The sequence below is a fragment of the Sporothrix schenckii genome (assembly GCF_000961545.1).
Source record: "Sporothrix schenckii 1099-18 chromosome Unknown Cont49, whole genome shotgun sequence".
Classification (NCBI taxonomy): Eukaryota; Fungi; Ascomycota; class Sordariomycetes; order Ophiostomatales; family Ophiostomataceae; genus Sporothrix; species Sporothrix schenckii.
This window is the reverse complement of record NW_015971150.1, coordinates 2,777,313-2,794,763: the sequence shown is the minus strand read 5'-3', so window position 1 is coordinate 2,794,763 and position 17,451 is coordinate 2,777,313. Positions and strand designations below refer to the sequence as shown.

At 56.2% G+C, this 17,451-nt stretch overlaps 6 protein-coding genes across 6 annotated transcripts; 3 read left to right on the top strand and 3 right to left on the bottom strand.

The window, feature by feature from the left end:
- Window positions 1-1,221: 1,221 nt before the first annotated feature.
- Window positions 1,222-3,219, top strand: SPSK_05088 (methionyl-tRNA synthetase; the record flags this gene model as incomplete). The annotated part of the gene is made up of 1 exon (XM_016731840.1): window positions 1,222-3,219. The coding sequence occupies one exon, from the start codon at window positions 1,222-1,224 to the stop codon at window positions 3,217-3,219; it is 1,998 nt and encodes a 665-aa protein (XP_016583415.1).
- A 319-nt stretch (window positions 3,220-3,538) lies between these two features.
- SPSK_05536 (DNA polymerase subunit delta-2) lies at window positions 3,539-4,308 on the top strand (the record flags this gene model as incomplete). The annotated part of the gene is made up of 2 exons (XM_016732280.1): window positions 3,539-3,560; window positions 3,614-4,308. 2 exons carry the CDS (start codon window positions 3,539-3,541, stop codon window positions 4,306-4,308), a joined length of 717 nt encoding a protein of 238 aa, XP_016583414.1.
- Window positions 4,309-4,489: 181 nt separating this feature from the next.
- On the bottom strand, window positions 4,490-5,670 carry SPSK_05364 (L-serine/L-threonine ammonia-lyase CHA1; the record flags this gene model as incomplete). The annotated part of the gene is made up of 2 exons (XM_016732113.1): window positions 4,490-5,513; window positions 5,576-5,670. 2 exons carry the CDS (start codon window positions 5,668-5,670, stop codon window positions 4,490-4,492), a joined length of 1,119 nt encoding a protein of 372 aa, XP_016583413.1.
- Window positions 5,671-8,204: 2,534 nt separating this feature from the next.
- Window positions 8,205-10,382, bottom strand: SPSK_05034 (DNA repair protein RAD7; the record flags this gene model as incomplete). The annotated part of the gene is made up of 3 exons (XM_016731787.1): window positions 8,205-10,143; window positions 10,229-10,282; window positions 10,351-10,382. 3 exons carry the CDS (start codon window positions 10,380-10,382, stop codon window positions 8,205-8,207), a joined length of 2,025 nt encoding a protein of 674 aa, XP_016583412.1.
- A 609-nt stretch (window positions 10,383-10,991) lies between these two features.
- Window positions 10,992-11,825, bottom strand: SPSK_05510 (short-chain dehydrogenase/oxidoreductase; the record flags this gene model as incomplete). The annotated part of the gene is made up of 1 exon (XM_016732255.1): window positions 10,992-11,825. One exon carries the CDS (start codon window positions 11,823-11,825, stop codon window positions 10,992-10,994), a length of 834 nt encoding a protein of 277 aa, XP_016583411.1.
- Window positions 11,826-12,897: 1,072 nt separating this feature from the next.
- Window positions 12,898-16,164, top strand: SPSK_04885 (DNA repair protein RAD16; the record flags this gene model as incomplete). The annotated part of the gene is made up of 5 exons (XM_016731645.1): window positions 12,898-12,937; window positions 13,033-14,558; window positions 14,636-14,846; window positions 14,944-15,871; window positions 15,936-16,164. The coding sequence occupies 5 exons, from the start codon at window positions 12,898-12,900 to the stop codon at window positions 16,162-16,164; spliced, it is 2,934 nt and encodes a 977-aa protein (XP_016583410.1).
- Window positions 16,165-17,451: the final 1,287 nt, after the last annotated feature.

Sequence of the window (17,451 nt, the reverse complement as noted above, 5' to 3'; positions counted from 1 at the left end):
ATGCATGCCTTTTCAAGTTCTTCGGCATCCTCAACCAACGCAAGCCTGCGCGCCAGGAACAAGACGACGCCGGCAGGGGGTAGAGTTGGATTACCAGATGATAGATTCGCTCATCACGTTGGTCGACTTGGAGTGGGATTGCAGACTTGGAAAGCTGTGCTACTCACAAGGTCATCGGAGGTTGACGTTGGGACAAGTTTGGCCGAAAAAATGGATTCGAGCCGTTGCGTCGTTTCAGCCGGATTGACTCTACACAGCCATCTCGTCCATCTCGTCCATCAAACAGCATCAGGGCCGACAAAAAGAAAACAGAATAGACACCGCGCCCAGCGTTTGCACCATCGCCGATCGCACATGTGAGAAGAAGAATGTCCAGTAGCTTCAGGTCATCGCCGCATCATGGGCGCCAGCGCTCTCGAAAGAGGCGGCCCTCGTGACGATGGTTTTAATAACATGGGTGGAGGTCGATCTTGACACACGAATCGGAATCGTCAGGTAATGGGGCTTTCCTCCTGGCGATGACTTGAGTAAGAATATTTTTCCATTGTGGTCGTTGAGGAAAAAGAGAAGAGAAAAAAGAAATCGAAGCGTACGCGAAAAAATTTAGGCAAAAGATGAACACTACGGCGCAGGTGCCATTTCTGCCGCCCCTGACCGCCTAAACATGCAAAGCCAACGGGCTCTTTCCATTTCGGTGGTCTGTGCCTTTCGCAGCCTTTTGACTTTGCCTGTGACTTTGACATATTGAGACCAGAGGTTTGCAGAGTCCAACCCTGATTTGCGGCTCAGGTTCAACTTTTCAGTTCACGAATGTGTCTGGCTCTACGACGTATTCTGTTGTAAACTATGGGATGCGACAGCCATACCGACATATGATGCCTCTTCTCTTGCATCACGTGATGTCGTTGTCTACCTGGGCGGGTCGTGCTTGCGTATCTGTATCTGTAGCTGTAGCTTTCGCATCGCTCTTTCCTCGTTATTTCGTTTGTGTGTCGAGCATGAGGAAGCTGCAACCCGTGACTATGCCACACTTTTATATGTCGTCGTTAAACAAGCCGAACGTCAATCCGTGCACCACCATACCTACAAAACGTCGACACCAACTCCGTGACTGAACCTGTGGGCACATGAGGTGAGGTGAAGCCTTTTCTGAGGCTTCTCCAGCTCACGATCTTTGACTCGGTATTCAAACGCACGACACACCGACTCATCACCCGCCCAATGGACCGCCTCTTGATGGCTCGTGGGCTGGGCTGCCTGCATCGGCCATGCCGGCAGAGGCTTTCTGCCCGAGAATGGCAAGTTGGTCGGCCGCTGCAGAGACGTCACGCTGCAACAGCAAAGCCGCCACCAACGACGAAGCCCTACTACGTCACGACGCCCATCTTCTACGTCAACGCCGACCCGCACATCGGCCACCTGTACACCATGGTTCTGGCCGATGTACTCAAGCGGTGGCAGACGCTGCTCGGCCGCAAGGCCCTGCTCTGCACGGGCACCGACGAGCACGGACTCAAAGTTCAGCAGGCGGCGACGCGGGCAGGCGTGCCGCCCAAGCAGTTTTGTGACGAGAACGCATCCGTGTTCTTGGACTTGGCGCGCAGGGCGAGCATCGACAACGATTTCTTCATCCGCACAACGGACGCCGACCACATCGCGGCCGCCCGCGCGTTTTGGCGGCGACTGCGGCGCAAAGGCTACATCTACCAGTCGCAGCACCAGGGTTGGTACTGCGTGAGCGACGAGACGTTCTACCCGGAGGCACTCGTCGAGAAGCGCATCGCGCCGGCGACGGGCAAGGTCGAGATGGTGTCGACGGAGACGGGCAAGACGGTCGAGTGGACCGAGGAGCAGAATTACCACTTTCGGATGACGGCGGTGCGTGACCGGCTGTTGCAGTTCTACGCGGAGAACCCCGACTTTGTGGTACCCGCAGCGCGCATGAACGAGGTTGTGCACTGGGTGACACACAATCTCGAAGACCTGTCCATTTCGCGGCCGTCCAGCCGGCTCACGTGGGCCGTGCCAGCGCCCGAGGACCCGAGCCAAACGATATACGTGTGGATGGAGGCTCTGGTCAACTATATGACCAAGGCTGGGTACCCTGAGCGGTGGGCGCCCGAGGAGCAGCGTGAGGCTGCGCTGGAGGCCGAGGCCGAGGCCACCGAGTCGGCTGAGGCGGTCGTGATTGACGGCAATGTGCAGGCCAATATGGTGATGGAGAGCGAGGAAGACAATAACAGCAGCAGCAAAGGACGAAGAAGAAGCGGCCGCTACAAGCCGTCGTCTGAGCTGCACAAAGCAGCAGCACCTCTCACACCCGAGCAGCGGCAGCGACACGAGGGCGGCGGCTGGCCGGTCGACGTACATGTGATGGGCAAGGACATTGTGCGGTTCCATGCGGTGTACTGGCCGGCTCTGCTGCTGGCTGTCGATCTGCCGCTGCCCAGGCGCATCCTGAGCCACGCGCACTGGACGCTGGGCCGCAAGAAGATGTCCAAGTCGGTGGGCAACGTGGTCAACCCGTTCTATGCCATGGACCGCTTTGGCGTGGATGCCATGCGCTACTATCTGTTGCACGACGGCGGCATTGAGCACGACGGCGACTACGGAAACGAGCACATTGTCGACCGCTACAAGAAGGGCCTGCAGGGCGGCCTGGGCAATCTGCTGGGCCGGATTACGCGGACGACGCGGTGGAGCGTGCGCGAAACGGTTGTGCGGGGCCCGTCGTCGTTGGAGGGCAGCGCCCGCCGAAGCGCCCCAGTGGAGGCCCAGATTGCCTCCATTCAGAACGTGGCCGGTCTTGCGGCGAGCCACATGGAGCGACTGGACCCGCGACAGGCGCTGCATGCCATCATGGACGTGGTCTACCAGACGAACCGGTTCCTGCAGGAGCTGGAGCCGTGGAGCGTGGCCAAGCAGCTGGCCACTGCGCCGACGACAAGCGAGGCCAGTTCCGGTAATGAGGCACTGCGCGTGCGCCTCGACCAGTCCGTCTATTTGACGGCTGAGGCACTGCGCGTCGTCGGCATCCTGCTGCAACCGGTCATGCCGGCCAAGGCCGCCGAGGTGCTGGATATATTGGGCGTGGGCCACGGGCGCCGGTCCTTTGACTATGCGCAGCTGGGAACGGATGGAGACTACGGTCTACCCATGAAGCCGCCCGGGAAAAGCAAAGACGGCGGCCTATTTCCCCCGTTGCCAGTTGAGGATTGAGCTGTGATTTGGTGCATGCGATATAGCGGGCATGGCGCATTATAACACTACAACGGATGCGTACGATAAAGGAGATGATTTGATGGCATGTGGCGACGACGTATACTCTTGGATACACTGTCATGATTTTATTTAAATTGGTTTTTTTTTTTTTGGCAATTAAAGTACAATGCTGTGGATGGATGTTGTCTGCGTTTCTCGCTTTCAGAGCTGTTTCTGAGCAGCCCCACTCGACTCCTACTATGGTCCCAAAAGTTCCCCAGTTCACTAAAGCGCGCAATTAACATCTTACAACAAAACCAACGACATACCAGCCGCCATGAAGGTCAACGAGAACACTGGTACGTTGAATAATTGTTTGTTCACGTTCATGTCCACCTACTTACACACTCAGCCATATCCACACCCGGCGTGCTGCTCGTGCCGTACGACCGCCGGCATGTGCCCACGTACCACGACTGGATGGAGGACGAGGCGGTACGGGCGGCGACAGCATCCGACCGACTGACGCTCGAGGAGGAGTTTGAGAACCAGGAGTCGTGGCGTGCGGCTGCCGACAAGTTGACGTTTATCCTGTGCCAGCCGGCCAGCGGGCGCGAGGGCAGTATCGTCGCTGGCGTGGACGACGCGCCAGACCGCATGGTCGGCGACATTAATTTTTTCCTGACGCCTTTCGAGAAAGACGAGGACGAAGACGACGAGTCTGGCAAGATACCGGAGGATGAGGCCGGCTGCCCCCTCTTCAGCGGCGAAGTCGATGTGATGATTGCCCGGCCCGAGCACCGTCGACAAGGATTTGGCCGCTCGGCTGTCACGGCGTTTTTGCACTACATTTTGCAAAGCAAGCGAGACGCGATTCTCGCCGAGGCGGCAGACGCAACAACGCCTGCGCCCCGTCTCAAGCAGCTCGTGGTCAAGATCCAAGCGAGCAATCTGGCGAGCATCGGCCTATTCACGAGTCTGGGGTTCGAGCAAAAGGGCGGCGTCAACTACTTTGGAGAGGTCGAGCTGGTCCGAAAACACCTGACAGCCGACGCGCCTCCGTGCTATACCGAAAAAGCATACCAAAGAAGTGATAGCAGGCATTGAAACGAGCATGCAGAATTGCCATCACGGCGTATATATTAGGTGCACTCTGTGGCATAAGACGAACCGGCAAGTTGCGCAAACAAGGTCCAAAAGTATCAAAAGAAACGCCAAGACATATCGACATTATCGAGGGAAATGAAGAACGACAAAAAGACAAGAAAAGACAACCAAGATAACTACCCTACACGCCAAACCGCTCCCGGAAGTCTGCCAGGATGTCGAGGCTGATGTTGGACCCACCGCACACCACGATGACGACTTTTTGCTCGGCCCACTCCACATCGGACATGCCGGCGCCGAGGTGGTGCCGCAGCAGACTCGTGGGCTTGCCTGGCTCGGCGACCGCCGAAGCAGATGCCGGTGTGTACAGCGGCGCCAGCGCCGCGCCGCATGCCGGCTCGACCAGCAACCGCGTGTCGTCCAGAAAGTGCACAATCGCGTCGACGGCCTCGGCGTCGGTGACTACGAGCGGCACCACGGCCTTGGGCCGGTTCCGGGACCACGCGTACGCCTGCTCGGCCACACGGCTGCAGCCCAGCGAGGTTGCAATCGACGAGATGCGCGGCAGCGTCACCAGCTGGCCCGCCGTGATGGACGCCGCGAGGCTGTCGGCGCCCGCGGTCTCGACGGCCAGCACCTTGGTCGGCGCCTCGGGCCCGTACACACGCTCCATGCCTTGCATCAGGCCGCACAGCAGCCCGCCGCCGCCGACGCTGCAGACGAATGCGTCCGGGTGCACACCCGCGGGGCCGAGCTGGGCCGCCACCTCTTCGACGAGCGTGGCCGCGCCGTCCCAGATGTCGGGGTGGTCAAAGGGCGGGACATATACGCGCTTGACGTGGGTCGCGACGTCCGCCCCCGTCGCGTCCTTGCTCGGCACCATCACCACTTCGCGCAGGTGCTGGTCGGCGGCCGCCCAGTTGGCGCCGTGCACGCGCACGTCGTCGCACAGGCTCTGCAGCTTGGCGATCATGTACGGCGAGGTCGTGGTGGGCACGACAATCGTGGCCCGGCTGTCGAGGTCACGCGCCGCCGTGGCGCACGCCAGCCCTGCGTTGCCGCCCGACGAGCAGTAAAAGTGCACGTCGGCCGTGCCGCCAGACTCGTCGCGGGCTTTGGCGACGGCGCGCACCATGAGGTTGCCGATGCCGCGGGACTTGAACGAGCCGGACGGCTGGTGGTTCTCGAGCTTGAGGTAGATGTGGCTAGTTTTGTTAGGTCATGTTCGAGCCACCACATCCATCATTCGTGCGCGGCCAGCACTCACCATCCTGCGGCCTTGGAGAGAGCGGCCGAGTAGAGACAGGGAGTCTCGACCCAAGGACGGGCCAGCTGCTGGTTGAGAGTCGGTGCAGATCCCATTTTGGCGTATTTGAGGTGTCTATTCGAACAGGATTTTTGGCTTGATTTTTGTGACTTGTTTCGACAGCTCAATGGCTCCGTGTCGGTGCTCTGTCGCTGTCGGGAGATATATGGTGAATTGGCTGTCCGTCGCGAAGCACCCAAAACGCAGTGTAAGTCGCAGTCAGTGGCCCAATGCGGTGTTGTCAAGGCAAGGGCGCTCTAGGTGGGGCAAGGAATGTCCAGCAGCTTCCACGCCTTATCAAGTGAAGATGTCAGACAGAATGACACAACGACAAGGGAAGGAACAGCAGAGAATAAGAAAAAGAAATCACTAGATGGTTCGAGTGATGAGTGGATGAGATAAGGATGCGGAATAAAAATAAAAACAAAAAGGAAAGAAAATAGTGCAAATGGAATCCACGGCAGCCTCTCGCTGACAGTGTCTGCTTTGATGTCTGTCGGGGGCCCAGGCCTCTCTTATCTGAAAGACGGACGGCGCAGGACGATCATTCGAACCTGGCTGACGGAGACGGCGTCGCGCTGCTCTACACACTGTGATAAAGACGTGTGTATCATGTATCTTGTATTTTGTACTTTTTCTCATTTTCGTCATTGTCGCCGTGGCTTCTATTTTGGGTTTTCATCACGGCGTTGCCTCCCATCGCGCCTTCTCCCAACAAGATCTGTCCGTCTCCACACCCCTGAATCACCCCAAATCCGCCTCAAAAGAGGCAACTGCCTGCGACCTGTCCTACGACATGGCCAATCGCCGAAAGCCGGCCGGCCACTCCCCCTCTCGTGACGCGAAGAGACACAAAGGAAAATGAAGAGAATCGACAAAACAAACTGGGCGGCGCCCAGATGGTCCAGATGGTCCAGATGGTTTGGGGAGGCAGGTGCGAGAGATCCGTGTTCTGGCGCTGGGCAAGGAGGGAGGCTATGCCGTATACAGAAGTCTTTCCTTATTTGCATCGAACGCGCCTGCCTCTGATGGATTTCCATTATCTTTCCATTACCCTATATTACCCTATACATTTGCCTTGCCTTTGGGTAAAGATGGGAAAAAATACCAAAAGGGCGCAAAGGCGGGAAGGAGCGGAGGGGCCAGACAGGTGGGCGAGTCGGGGTAGCCCCTGCAGTGCAGCATGGGCTCCCAGGCTGCGTTGCTCACCGTACTACTTGGTGTGGAGCGTTCTGGAAGGAAAGTTTTTTGGATGTACCTGCCTATGCGAAATACACCGCGCGGGTACAACCAGTTAACCCGACGCTAAACGACCAGACTGGGCAGGCGCCATCAGCACACCGATGAGTTATCATTTTGCATCGCCTCAGCGCCGTTTCGATTTCTCAACCCAGCAATTGCTATCTGTCTTCCTTTACGAGGATCGCTGTTTTGTTTCAGTCTCATCTCTGGTTCTCGCGGCGAGAATGAACGCTTGTTGTCAACATGAAGGCGAAGATGTTATAGAGCCATGGATAAGGAGGCATAGGCAGAGGGAGAAATGAATACAAATCTAAGTTGTACTCCGTACACATACCGGAGACCTGCCCCAGATTTTATGGATGCGGTCCATTGTTTTAGGCCAGCATTGTCCCTCTCCCAAGAAGGTTTTCAGCATTAATTCAAATCGGGCAGGTGATGCCAAGGATGACATACAAAGTACTTAGGGAGAAAAGAAAAGCAGAAAAACAAAAACAAAAACAATAAAAACAATAAAATAAAAAAGTACATAAATAAAGAACCACGAATAAGACAAACCAAACGAACACGCAATCAAGTGACTGGATTGCATTCGACATGGATGGCCGGAGCCGTGGCGTGTTCAGTTCCTACAACGTGCACATGGCCATCGGCCGGCATCGTGACTTTTACTTGCCTCCTACTGCTCACCGATGTCTGTCACCCCTGTTTTCTTTCCATGTCACTTGCCGTTTCATATTCTCATATCTATTCAGCACCCTCTCCATAATTCCCCGCCTCCCATGAATGACTAGTGGTCCCTTTCCGGCCACGGCATTTGGGCATCTGTTCGTACGTAACACAACAAAGACGCGTCTGGACGGTTCGAAAATAGAGACTCAACAAAAAATGAGGTGCAAAAGAAACACATCATGTGCTTCATCCATCCATGTGGCCCTTTGGGGTGTGTTCTGTCCACACTAAAGCCCCTGAGTGGAGTAAAGAACAAAGAAAATAAATCACAACAACGCAGAGGCGAACGATATCGGAAAGGATAGAGAAATAAGAGTATAAAAATCATAGAATGGTATAAACCATAATACAAACCATGAAACCATACGCCCATGCGTCCATACAGTAATGCAGACAGTAGACGTTGGAAACCGAAGGCCGGAAATCCAATGCGTACAACCGAAACCGAAACCGAAAACAACAGACTTGTCCTTGCATGCCTGCACAACCAAGTACCAGCCATGGTGCTGCCTGTATGTACCTGTGCCTAAACGCCCTGATACCGCCATCCGCTGTTGGGATGGCTTGCCCTAGAGAATCCCGAGCCCCGTTCTGGCTGGCCTGCGTCCCCAGACACACCCTACTCTTCAAAGCCAACCGTCTGCATACCCAATGCGTTTGGTACACCCACGAGCACTCGCCCGTGCGGCACCTGCACGCCCGTCACCAGCATGCACCCGCTGGTCACGAGCTTGTTGAGGTTCGGACAGCACTGGAACATGCTGCGCACCACGCTGTCCGTCACCTCACCACAGAAACTGACGTCGATGTGCCGCAGCTCCGGGTACGTCTTGCCCGCCGCAAACACCTCTTCGAACGCGTCGCGCCCAATGTGCCGGCACGCGTGCAGGTGCAGCTTGCGCAGCTCCGACCCGCTGTGCCGCATCAGCGCCTGGAACCCCTTGGAGCACAGGCCCACGCCGTCCGCGTTGTCGTCGATCCCGGCCAGGTCCGGCTCGTCGAATCGGTTCTTTTCAAAGTCCGCCTCGGCCAGCGGCAGGTTCGCCCAGCCCTCAAAGAGCCGCACAAAGCCCTCGTCAGTGCACCCCTGCGTCTCGGTGACCCGCAGTTTGCGCAGCTTCCGCGCGTGTTGGTGCAGCGCGTCCAACACCGTGTTGTCTACCTTGGCCGCACCGCGCAGCGACAGCGTCTGCAGACCAGCGCCAATGCGGCGCAGCAGCGTGACGAGGACGTCGCTGTGCACCGGCTTGTCGAGCATCAGGTTGATGTGCTCCAGATGCGGCAGGTGGCCTAGGTGCTCGACGCCTACGCTGCCCACCTGCTCGTTGCCGCGAATCTTGAGCCGCGTCAGCTCAGGCGCGCAGTCTTTGATGTAACCGACTACCTCGTCCGTGACGTGCTTGTCCGTGTCACAGATTTGCAGTGTGCGCAGGTGTGCGCCTCGCTCCACCAGGTATGCCTTCCACTTGGTCGCCGAGATCAGATTGGCGCCGTACAAACACAGTGTTTCGAGCTGCACGTCGCGCTGCAGCAAGTAGTTCATGACGTCGTCTTTGAACTGGATCGCATTGTAGAGTCGTAGGTGCTTGAGGTGTGGCATGGACTGCAGCATGCGTAGAAAGTCGTTCTCCACCAGGTCCCCGCAGTCGTACACGCAAATATCCTCGGCGGTCGGCCGGATGAACAGGTCGACTGTCTTGGGATTGAGCAGCCGCCGCTTCGACAGCAGCCGCGCGATGCGGTCGATGACATCCTCGGGCAGGTCGCCCAGGTCCTCGGCCAAGTGGATGTTCTTCGACAGGTGCTCGACGCACTGCGTCACCAGCGACTTGGGACCCACGAGCGAAGCACCATCGAGCAGCCGGCTCTGTGCCTTGCGCCGCTGGCCGACGGGGCCGCCCCGTGGCTCGAGTACATCGTCACCCGCCCGGGCTTTCTTGGCCGTCGCCGCTGACTTGTTGGTGCGGCCGCGCCCGTTCTTATTGTCTAGGCCCTTCTCCTGGTCCTGCAGCCGCCCGCAGGCTGGGCACAAGAGCTTGCCGCTGTCATTGGCCCGCGAGTAAGGCGTCACCGTAAAACGCTTCTGGCAGCCGCCGCAGTTTTCCATCTGGCCCGGCAAGGGCTCCGCGTTAAAATTTTGCAGGAGCGCCCGGGCGAGCGCGACCTCTTCGTCCTCGTCTTCGTCTTCGTCACTATCAAAGACTTTCCGTTTCTTGCCCTTGCCGGCCGCCTTGTCTTTCTTGCCCTTCATGTTCTTCTTGTTCGCCTTGATCTTGTCCACCGCCCGCTTCTGCGCTGCCGACAGCTGCCGGCCCGATGTACTGGTAGTAATGGTGCTGGCAGTAATGGCTGCGGCCGCAGCCATGGGGCTGTGCTCAGCCGTCTGTGCCAGGGCCAGCGTTTCGGGCGTCGACACAATTTCGCCATTGGCGAGGCCGGCGCGCAGCTGCTCGGCGAAGCTGGTCGCTTGGGCCGCTGCCTGCCGGTTCCGGAATTGTGCTTCGATATCGGCAGCGGAGATGTTGCGAGAAGCAAGGAAACTGGTCAAGGCCGATTGTCTGAAGGAAGAGAAACGACGATTAGTATTTGTTGTGCCATTGGTGGTATCAGGACATCACGAAAAATTTAAAAAGAAGAACTTACGGGCCAACGACACGAGGCCGCCCATTTGCATCCAAATTTTGCCGTCCGCGGACCCTATATTGAAGGAGGTGGTCAGCAACTGAAGGTTATAGGGTGGCCATCATCTTGTCTTCTGCCATCACATCGTTTGCTTTTCTCTTAATTTGACGTACATCGTGTCAATGTGTTTCGCGGTCCACCAACCGTAACCGTAACACCAGAATATCGGTGAGTGTTTTACTGAATTTGACTGTTGCCTGTTGGTGCACAGTTGGGGTTGATTGTTTTGATAATGAAAAGTTTGAGAAAAGGGGCGAATTTGAAACAAGAAAGGCACTTGAAAGGGCACTTGAAAGAGGCAAACTGCGGATGCGGCAGGTGCGGTGAATGGGAGACGCGCCTGCTGCACTTTTTCATTAAAATATACGGGTGCTGGACGGGTGTGCAGGCACGTCAGCACGTGACAAGATGCACGCACTTTACAGGGGTTGAGGGGTGAAGGTATGCATGCGACAGCGGGGCAGGACCGTGTGCCGGCGAAATAGACACTGTCCCGTAACAGTCGCGGGTACCTTTACAGCTAACATATAAATAAGCAGATATTATACGCCCTTCACGACGGCGGACACTGCAGTGGTCGTACGGTTTTCATATTGCAACATTGTAATCATGCCCGACCCTATCCGTCATAATTGCCATTTTGTTCGTGATCCCGTCACATGTCGGCTTTTCCTACGCGGTTGTTTTTCTCCTTCTTTCTGTCCCTCGCTCTATTCCCTAACCCTTACTTCTTCAGAAACTTGCTGAGGGCGGCCTTGATGTGCACCTGCTGCGACTCAAACAGCTTCTGCCGCTGGTCCTCGAGCCCACCTTCTGAAATCAGCGTCTCAGCCGGGCCAATACCGACCCACAGCTTGGGATCCTCTGCCAGCTTCGTCACCAGCTCGTTGGTAAACGCGGCCAGCGGCATGCCGAGCTGGCCGCCGTTCTCCAGGTCTGGCTGGTGCACGGTATCGTGCAGCTCCGTCTGAACGGCCGGCGGGAACACCTCGACCACGCGCAGCTCTCCGAAGCCGGCATCGATCTGCTGCTGCCGCACCGTCGTGATGAACGAATGCAGCGCGGCCTTGCTGGCGTTGTAGTTGGGCGTGCGCACGAGCGAGGGCACGAGGCCGAGCGTCGCGCTGATAAAGATGAGGTGGGCCTTGGTGCCGCTCTTGGTGAGGGCCTGCAGGTGCGGCAGAAAGGCCGTCACCAGATAGACGTACGCCGTGTAGTTGGTCTTGAGCTCGAGCTCGATCATGGCGAGGTCCACCGTCGCCGGCTGGCCAAAGTTGAATGCGCGCTGCACACCGCTGTTGAGGATCACGGCGTCGAGATCCGGGTGCGCGGACGTCACAACAGCCGCAAAGGTCGAAATGGCCGACAGCTCCGTAATGTCGAGGGTCATGACCGTGATGGTGCCTTTGGGAGCCTTGCCGACCAGCGCCTGAAGACGGTCCTCGCGCCGGCCGACGGCCACGACGTGCGTTCCGTTCTCGGCGAGCTTGATGGCCAGCGCCTCGCCAATGCCTGACGTGGCACCGACAATGAGGGCCTTCTTATAAGGAAGCGACATGGTGAAGGGATGTGACTTAAAATAGCGCTGTGCGTATGGAAGTGTGAACGAGCGCTGTGGCCAGACTTGGGCACTGAACCCGTATTAAAATAGGAAGGGGCTGAAATACGAAGAGGATGAAGGCCGGACGATGCAGGCACAGGTGCTCACGGTTGTTGTTCTTGGCAGGTCAGCCGCACACCTTTTATGCCTGAGAGCTTTGAGCTTGTCCACGGAAGCAAGTGAAGCTCGCGATAACGAGCTTGTCATCTCCGTAGGAAAGAAACGTTGGCCCACAGTACGAGTCACGGTCGGAGTTTAGAGCCTGTGAAAGGGCGAACGTTGCCTTGGTCTCTGCTTCCCTTTGGCGCCCGCCACAGAAGGCGGACATTGGCTCCACCGCCCCTGCCAGATAAACCTTTTCTCTGAAACAGACCAGTCAGAGAGGTCGTTCGTGCCTGCCTTGCCACGTTGTGACCCGCTTTGCAAAGCCTAAATGGCTCCAGTCTATGTTGTACGGAGTACTTCGTAAAGTGCTTGCAGCAGCAGCCGCAACCTGTAGCACGGAAAGAGCCATTAAACCCCCAGGTCCCGTGACCCCGCGCCGCCCATTCGCCCTCTAGACCCAAAATTTTGGAGCGCGCGGCGCGTTTTCTGGGAAAGAACAGGGTTCTTGGAGCACTATGTCGCCTCCGCCCCTTTTTGGTCCTTTGTTTTTTTTGTTTCTTTATTAGAGTTTTCCCATCCATCTCAGTTTTCCCCTGTTGGTGCACACGCCCTGCACATTCCTACTGTGCCGTGCACGCACATTCCCTTCCTCTCTCCCTGGCCCGTGCATCTGAGCCAACTCTCATTGTCTACCTTTCCCGACGACATTGGCACAGTGGACGGCAAATCGACGACAATATCGACAGGCCATTTGCAGTCCATCGACAACGAATTCACGGACCCAAATTCACGGACCCGAATTCACTAATTACGTCCGGCAGACCGGTATTTACGGACTCGTCGACCGACTCTTCTCTTCAAGGCAGCCTTTGATATCAATCTAAGCTCGTTTCTCTCCAATCCACACATCAGCCAAACGACCATCATGGCCACTCCAAGACAGTCGAGGAGGCTTAGCGAGCGCTGTAAGTTGGGCGACCGGCGTACTACAATCGTCTCTTTTCTTTTTGATATCATCGGCACGGTTTCCTTGTCTCTATTTTGTGTCTAACCCGCATAGTGGCCAGCAACACCCCGAACAGCCATACAGCACCCATGACACCCGCCACGGCAACCACAAGTGGTAGATCCACGCGGTCCAAGTTCAGGGTCGAACGCCCACCGTCCGATAACGGCGTCTCGGGCAGCACCATGTCCAACTCGACCATCCCGACGCCGACGCAGTATACCTCGGACGACGAACTGTCCACCGCACCGTCCAGCGCCGCACCGACTCCCGCAAGCGACTCCAAGCCCACCACACGCGGCAAAACGGCTTTCTCTTATCCTGGCTTCCAGCCGGCTAGTTCGCTGATGCGGGTCGTGATAGAGCTACCTGACCGGTCGTCAATGAACGCGGCTGGCGGAAGCTCGGACCCAAGCTCGAGCTCTGTACCCCTTGCCTCGGATAGTGCAAAGGCTCTCAGCAGAAGCAAGTACTCGTTGTTTCCTAACAAGAAGCGGCGCTTTCTTGTACAGGACTCTGAAGCCGACGACGACTCTGATAGCTTTAGTACTGCCGATGCCCAGTTGCAGAATAGGATCGCCTCTGATGCCATGCTGGCACAAAAACTCCAAGCGGAAGAAGATTTGCGCCTCCCTAAGCAGGAGGACACGAAGCCCTCGCGCCGCAACCGTGCCTTGGACTTCCTTCCCCAAAAGGAAGAGGCGCCATCCTCAGCCACATCCGCATCCGAGTATCCCGACGTCGAGATATTGTCTTCGCGTCCGGCCAAGAGACAGCGGCTGAACGGGGCGGCATCTGCGCCTACGCCGCTGTCCAGCCATGTCGGCCCCATAACGATCAAGGACGACGCCGATGACAGCAGCGCGCTCAGCAGCCCGCCACCGGATCCCAATGACTGGGGCGCTTTCTCCTACATTTCCCATGACGAGGACGAATCGGAACCCCTTATGCGCGACCATGATCTGGGCACACGCCGGGCATACCGGGACTACAAGAACAAGAAGCGTGTCCTGTCTGACAGAGAACGCCTTGAAGTGCAGCATCCCGTCCTCAAGAAAATGTGGAAGGATCTGGAAAAGACGGCCGTTCTCAAGGCCGGCCGTGCCGACCAGCCGTCCAACATCTCCCGCAACCTCAAGCCGTTCCAGCTCGAGGGCGTGGCGTGGATGACGGCCATGGAGAAGACAAAGTGGAAAGGTGGGCTTCTCGGCGACGAAATGGGCCTGGGAAAGACCATTCAGGCCGTATCGCTCATCATGTCCGACTATCCGGCTAAGCGCCCGACCCTGGTCCTCGTCCCACCCGTTGCTCTGATGCAGTGGACGTCCGAAATCGCTTCCTACACCGACGGCTGCCTCAAAACCTTTGTCTACCACGGCACCAATGCCAAGACCAAGGGCATGACGAAAAAGGACATCCGCAAGTACGATGTCATTATGATGTCGTACAATAGCTTGGAGTCTATGTATCGCAAACAAGAACGTGGCTTTACCCGCAAAGACGGCGTTTACAAAGAGGAGAGCATCATTCATGGTACACACTTCCACCGTATCATCCTCGACGAAGCACACTGCATCAAGGTGAGTCTAACCGTTCTTGCCCCCCCCCTCTCTGACCTTCTTCTGTCAATATTGGCACTGTTTTAACAGAACCCCAGACGCGTAGTACCATGACGGCCAAGGCATGCTTTGCCCTGGAAGGCGACTACCGTTGGTGTCTTTCTGGCACGCCGCTGCAGAACCGGATTGGAGAGTTTTTCTCGCTCTTGCGTTTCCTCCAGATCGAGCCGTTTTCCAACTACCTGTGCCGTGATTGCAACTGCTCCAAGATGGAGTGGCTTGTTGACGACGACAATTTCTGCATGCACTGTAAGTTGGGGTATCCATGATTGATGACGAGCACAGCACAGGGCCGATCAAACAACAATAGGACAATGACACTGTTGCTAATGCTATCGCGTACTAGGCAAGCACCGAGGTATGAGGCATCTCTCGGTCTTCAACCAGGAGCTGCTGAATCCAATTCAACGGTATGGCAACTTTGGTCCGGGCAAGGAGGCTTTCGCAAAGCTGCGACTTTTGACCGATCGAATCATGCTCCGCCGCCTCAAAAAAGATCATACCAACTCCATGGAGCTGCCCGTCAAGCGTGTCCTTGTCGACCGGCAGTTTTTCAGTGACATCGAGACCGATTTCGCCAACAGCATCATGACCAACTCGGAGCGCAAGTTCACCACGTATGTGGAAAACGGCGTGATGTTGAATAATTACGCCAACATCTTTGGCTTGATCATGCAGATGCGCCAGGTCGCCGACCACCCCGATCTCATCCTCAAGAAGAACAGCGAGGGGAGTCAGAACGTTATGATCTGTTGTATCTGCGACGAGCCGGCTGAGGAGGCCATCAGCTCCCGGTGCCGCCATGATTTCTGCCGCGAGTGTGCGCGCAGCTATCTGGCCGCTACGGAGCAGCCCGACTGCCCGCGCTGCCACATTCCGCTGGCGATCGACCTGGAGCAGCCGGAGATTGAGCAGGACGAGGTCCAGGTCAAGAAGTCGTCGATTATCAATCGCATCCGCATGGCGAACTGGACCTCGTCGTCCAAGATCGAGCTGCTGGTCTATAACCTGTACCGCCTGCGCTCCGAAAAGGCCCGGCACAAATCCATCATCTTCTCGCAGTTCACCACCATGCTTCAGCTGATCGAATGGCGTCTCCGCCGGGCCGGTATCACGACTGTGATGCTCGATGGCAGCATGACTCCCGCGCAGCGGCAAGCCTCTATTGAGTATTTCAAGAATAACGTCGACGTCGAGTGTTTCCTCGTGTCTCTCAAGGCAGGTGGCGTCGCTCTCAACCTGACAGAGGCGTCGCGTGTCTTTATCATTGATCCGTATGTCCAGCTCCCATTGTATTCTTCTCGCCCTCCTCTCCCCCGTCACTTGCTAACAAAACAGTTGGTGGAACCCTGCTGCGGAATGGCAGTCGGCTGATCGCTGCCATCGTATCGGCCAGACACGCCCTTGTGTCGTGACACGCCTGTGTATCGAGGATTCGGTCGAGAGTCGCATGGTTCTCTTACAGGAGAAGAAGACGCGCATGATCAATTCCACAATCAACTCGGATGACGCAGCCATGGAGTCGCTGACGCCCGAGGATCTTCAGTTCCTGTTCCGCGGCAGCTGAACGGACTGTCGTTTTGGTATTTTTACTTATCACGCTATGTTTAGATCGAGCCGTCTTGCCCTTTATGTCTTTTATGTACACTTTTGTTTTGCTTCTTCCAGCATCTTCTTATGTATCCTTGAGTTGCTACACGGCAGGTGGTTCGGTCTGAGGGATTGTTGCGCCAGCGACGGTACGGTATTATAGTGTCCACCGGAATGTGGGCTTTGTTTTTATAAATGTTGTTGATGCGATGCTCTTTGTCTGCTTTTACTATACACCGTTTTGCTTGCTCTTCTTTACTCTGTCACTACAACGATAGACCTGATACAAACTTATTATGGATCCCACTTTCACTGCCACTGAGCCAGTCGATGTCAGTCCCATCACTTGCATAAACCCGACTGTCTGTAGGTTAATGCTCGTCGTATTTGGTGGTTATATATAGGAACCAGACCGCTATGCCAACTGGCAAAACAGAGAGCTCTCTAACACCAAGGCTAGATAACAGTCTAAAGTACCGCGGACTTCACACATTAAATGTATGTAAAGGTTCACGTGACATACATCGGCTTTCGAACGTAGAACGAAACAAATTCGGGCACGAATTGACCAGGTGGTTGTCTATTCTTTGTACGTCGTCGTTTGCTTCGAAAAGGCACACCGCCTCAGATGTCTCTTCAGAGATATTCAGTCGCTGTCGGCCCTTGTCTAAGGCCCGAACAGCCCTGCAATTGTTGGCGCGCTCAGGCGCTAAGCTGGTGGTCTGAAACGTGCACACGTGACTATCTTGCCTCGCTCCCTTTTTAGGGGTGACACGGACGGCAAAGAAACAAAAGCCCCAGTTTTCTACGTCAACCTCTCACAAGTCGTCATCCAACCAACTCCTTGGCCTAACGCACCGCACAAGGGGCTTGAGATCCCGTTTTCTTGTGCTACGGCAAATCGCAGAAACTCATACTGTCGCCACAAAGGCCTGGTGACGATGTCGGACGCAGTCTAAGAAGCTCGACTGCAAGTTTGACCATGTGTATTGTTTCTTCTGGCCTCGCTTTCCCCAGTCACTTCTCTTGGTCCACCCTTTTCGTCCAAGGCCTCGCCACCTCCTTCACTCGTCCTTCTCACCCATCCGTATCAGCTCATCCTCCCTCCTGATCCGATTTCATTGCAATTTTTCACTACCTCATCCCCCCCCTTGTCTTTATTTTCTATCCTGGGAACATATGTTGCGGCTCGGCGACTTTGACGACGGCGCCCGGGGCTCTCTTATTCTTCGTCTGAGGAAGCAGAGCAGCGTTTTCGTTGCTC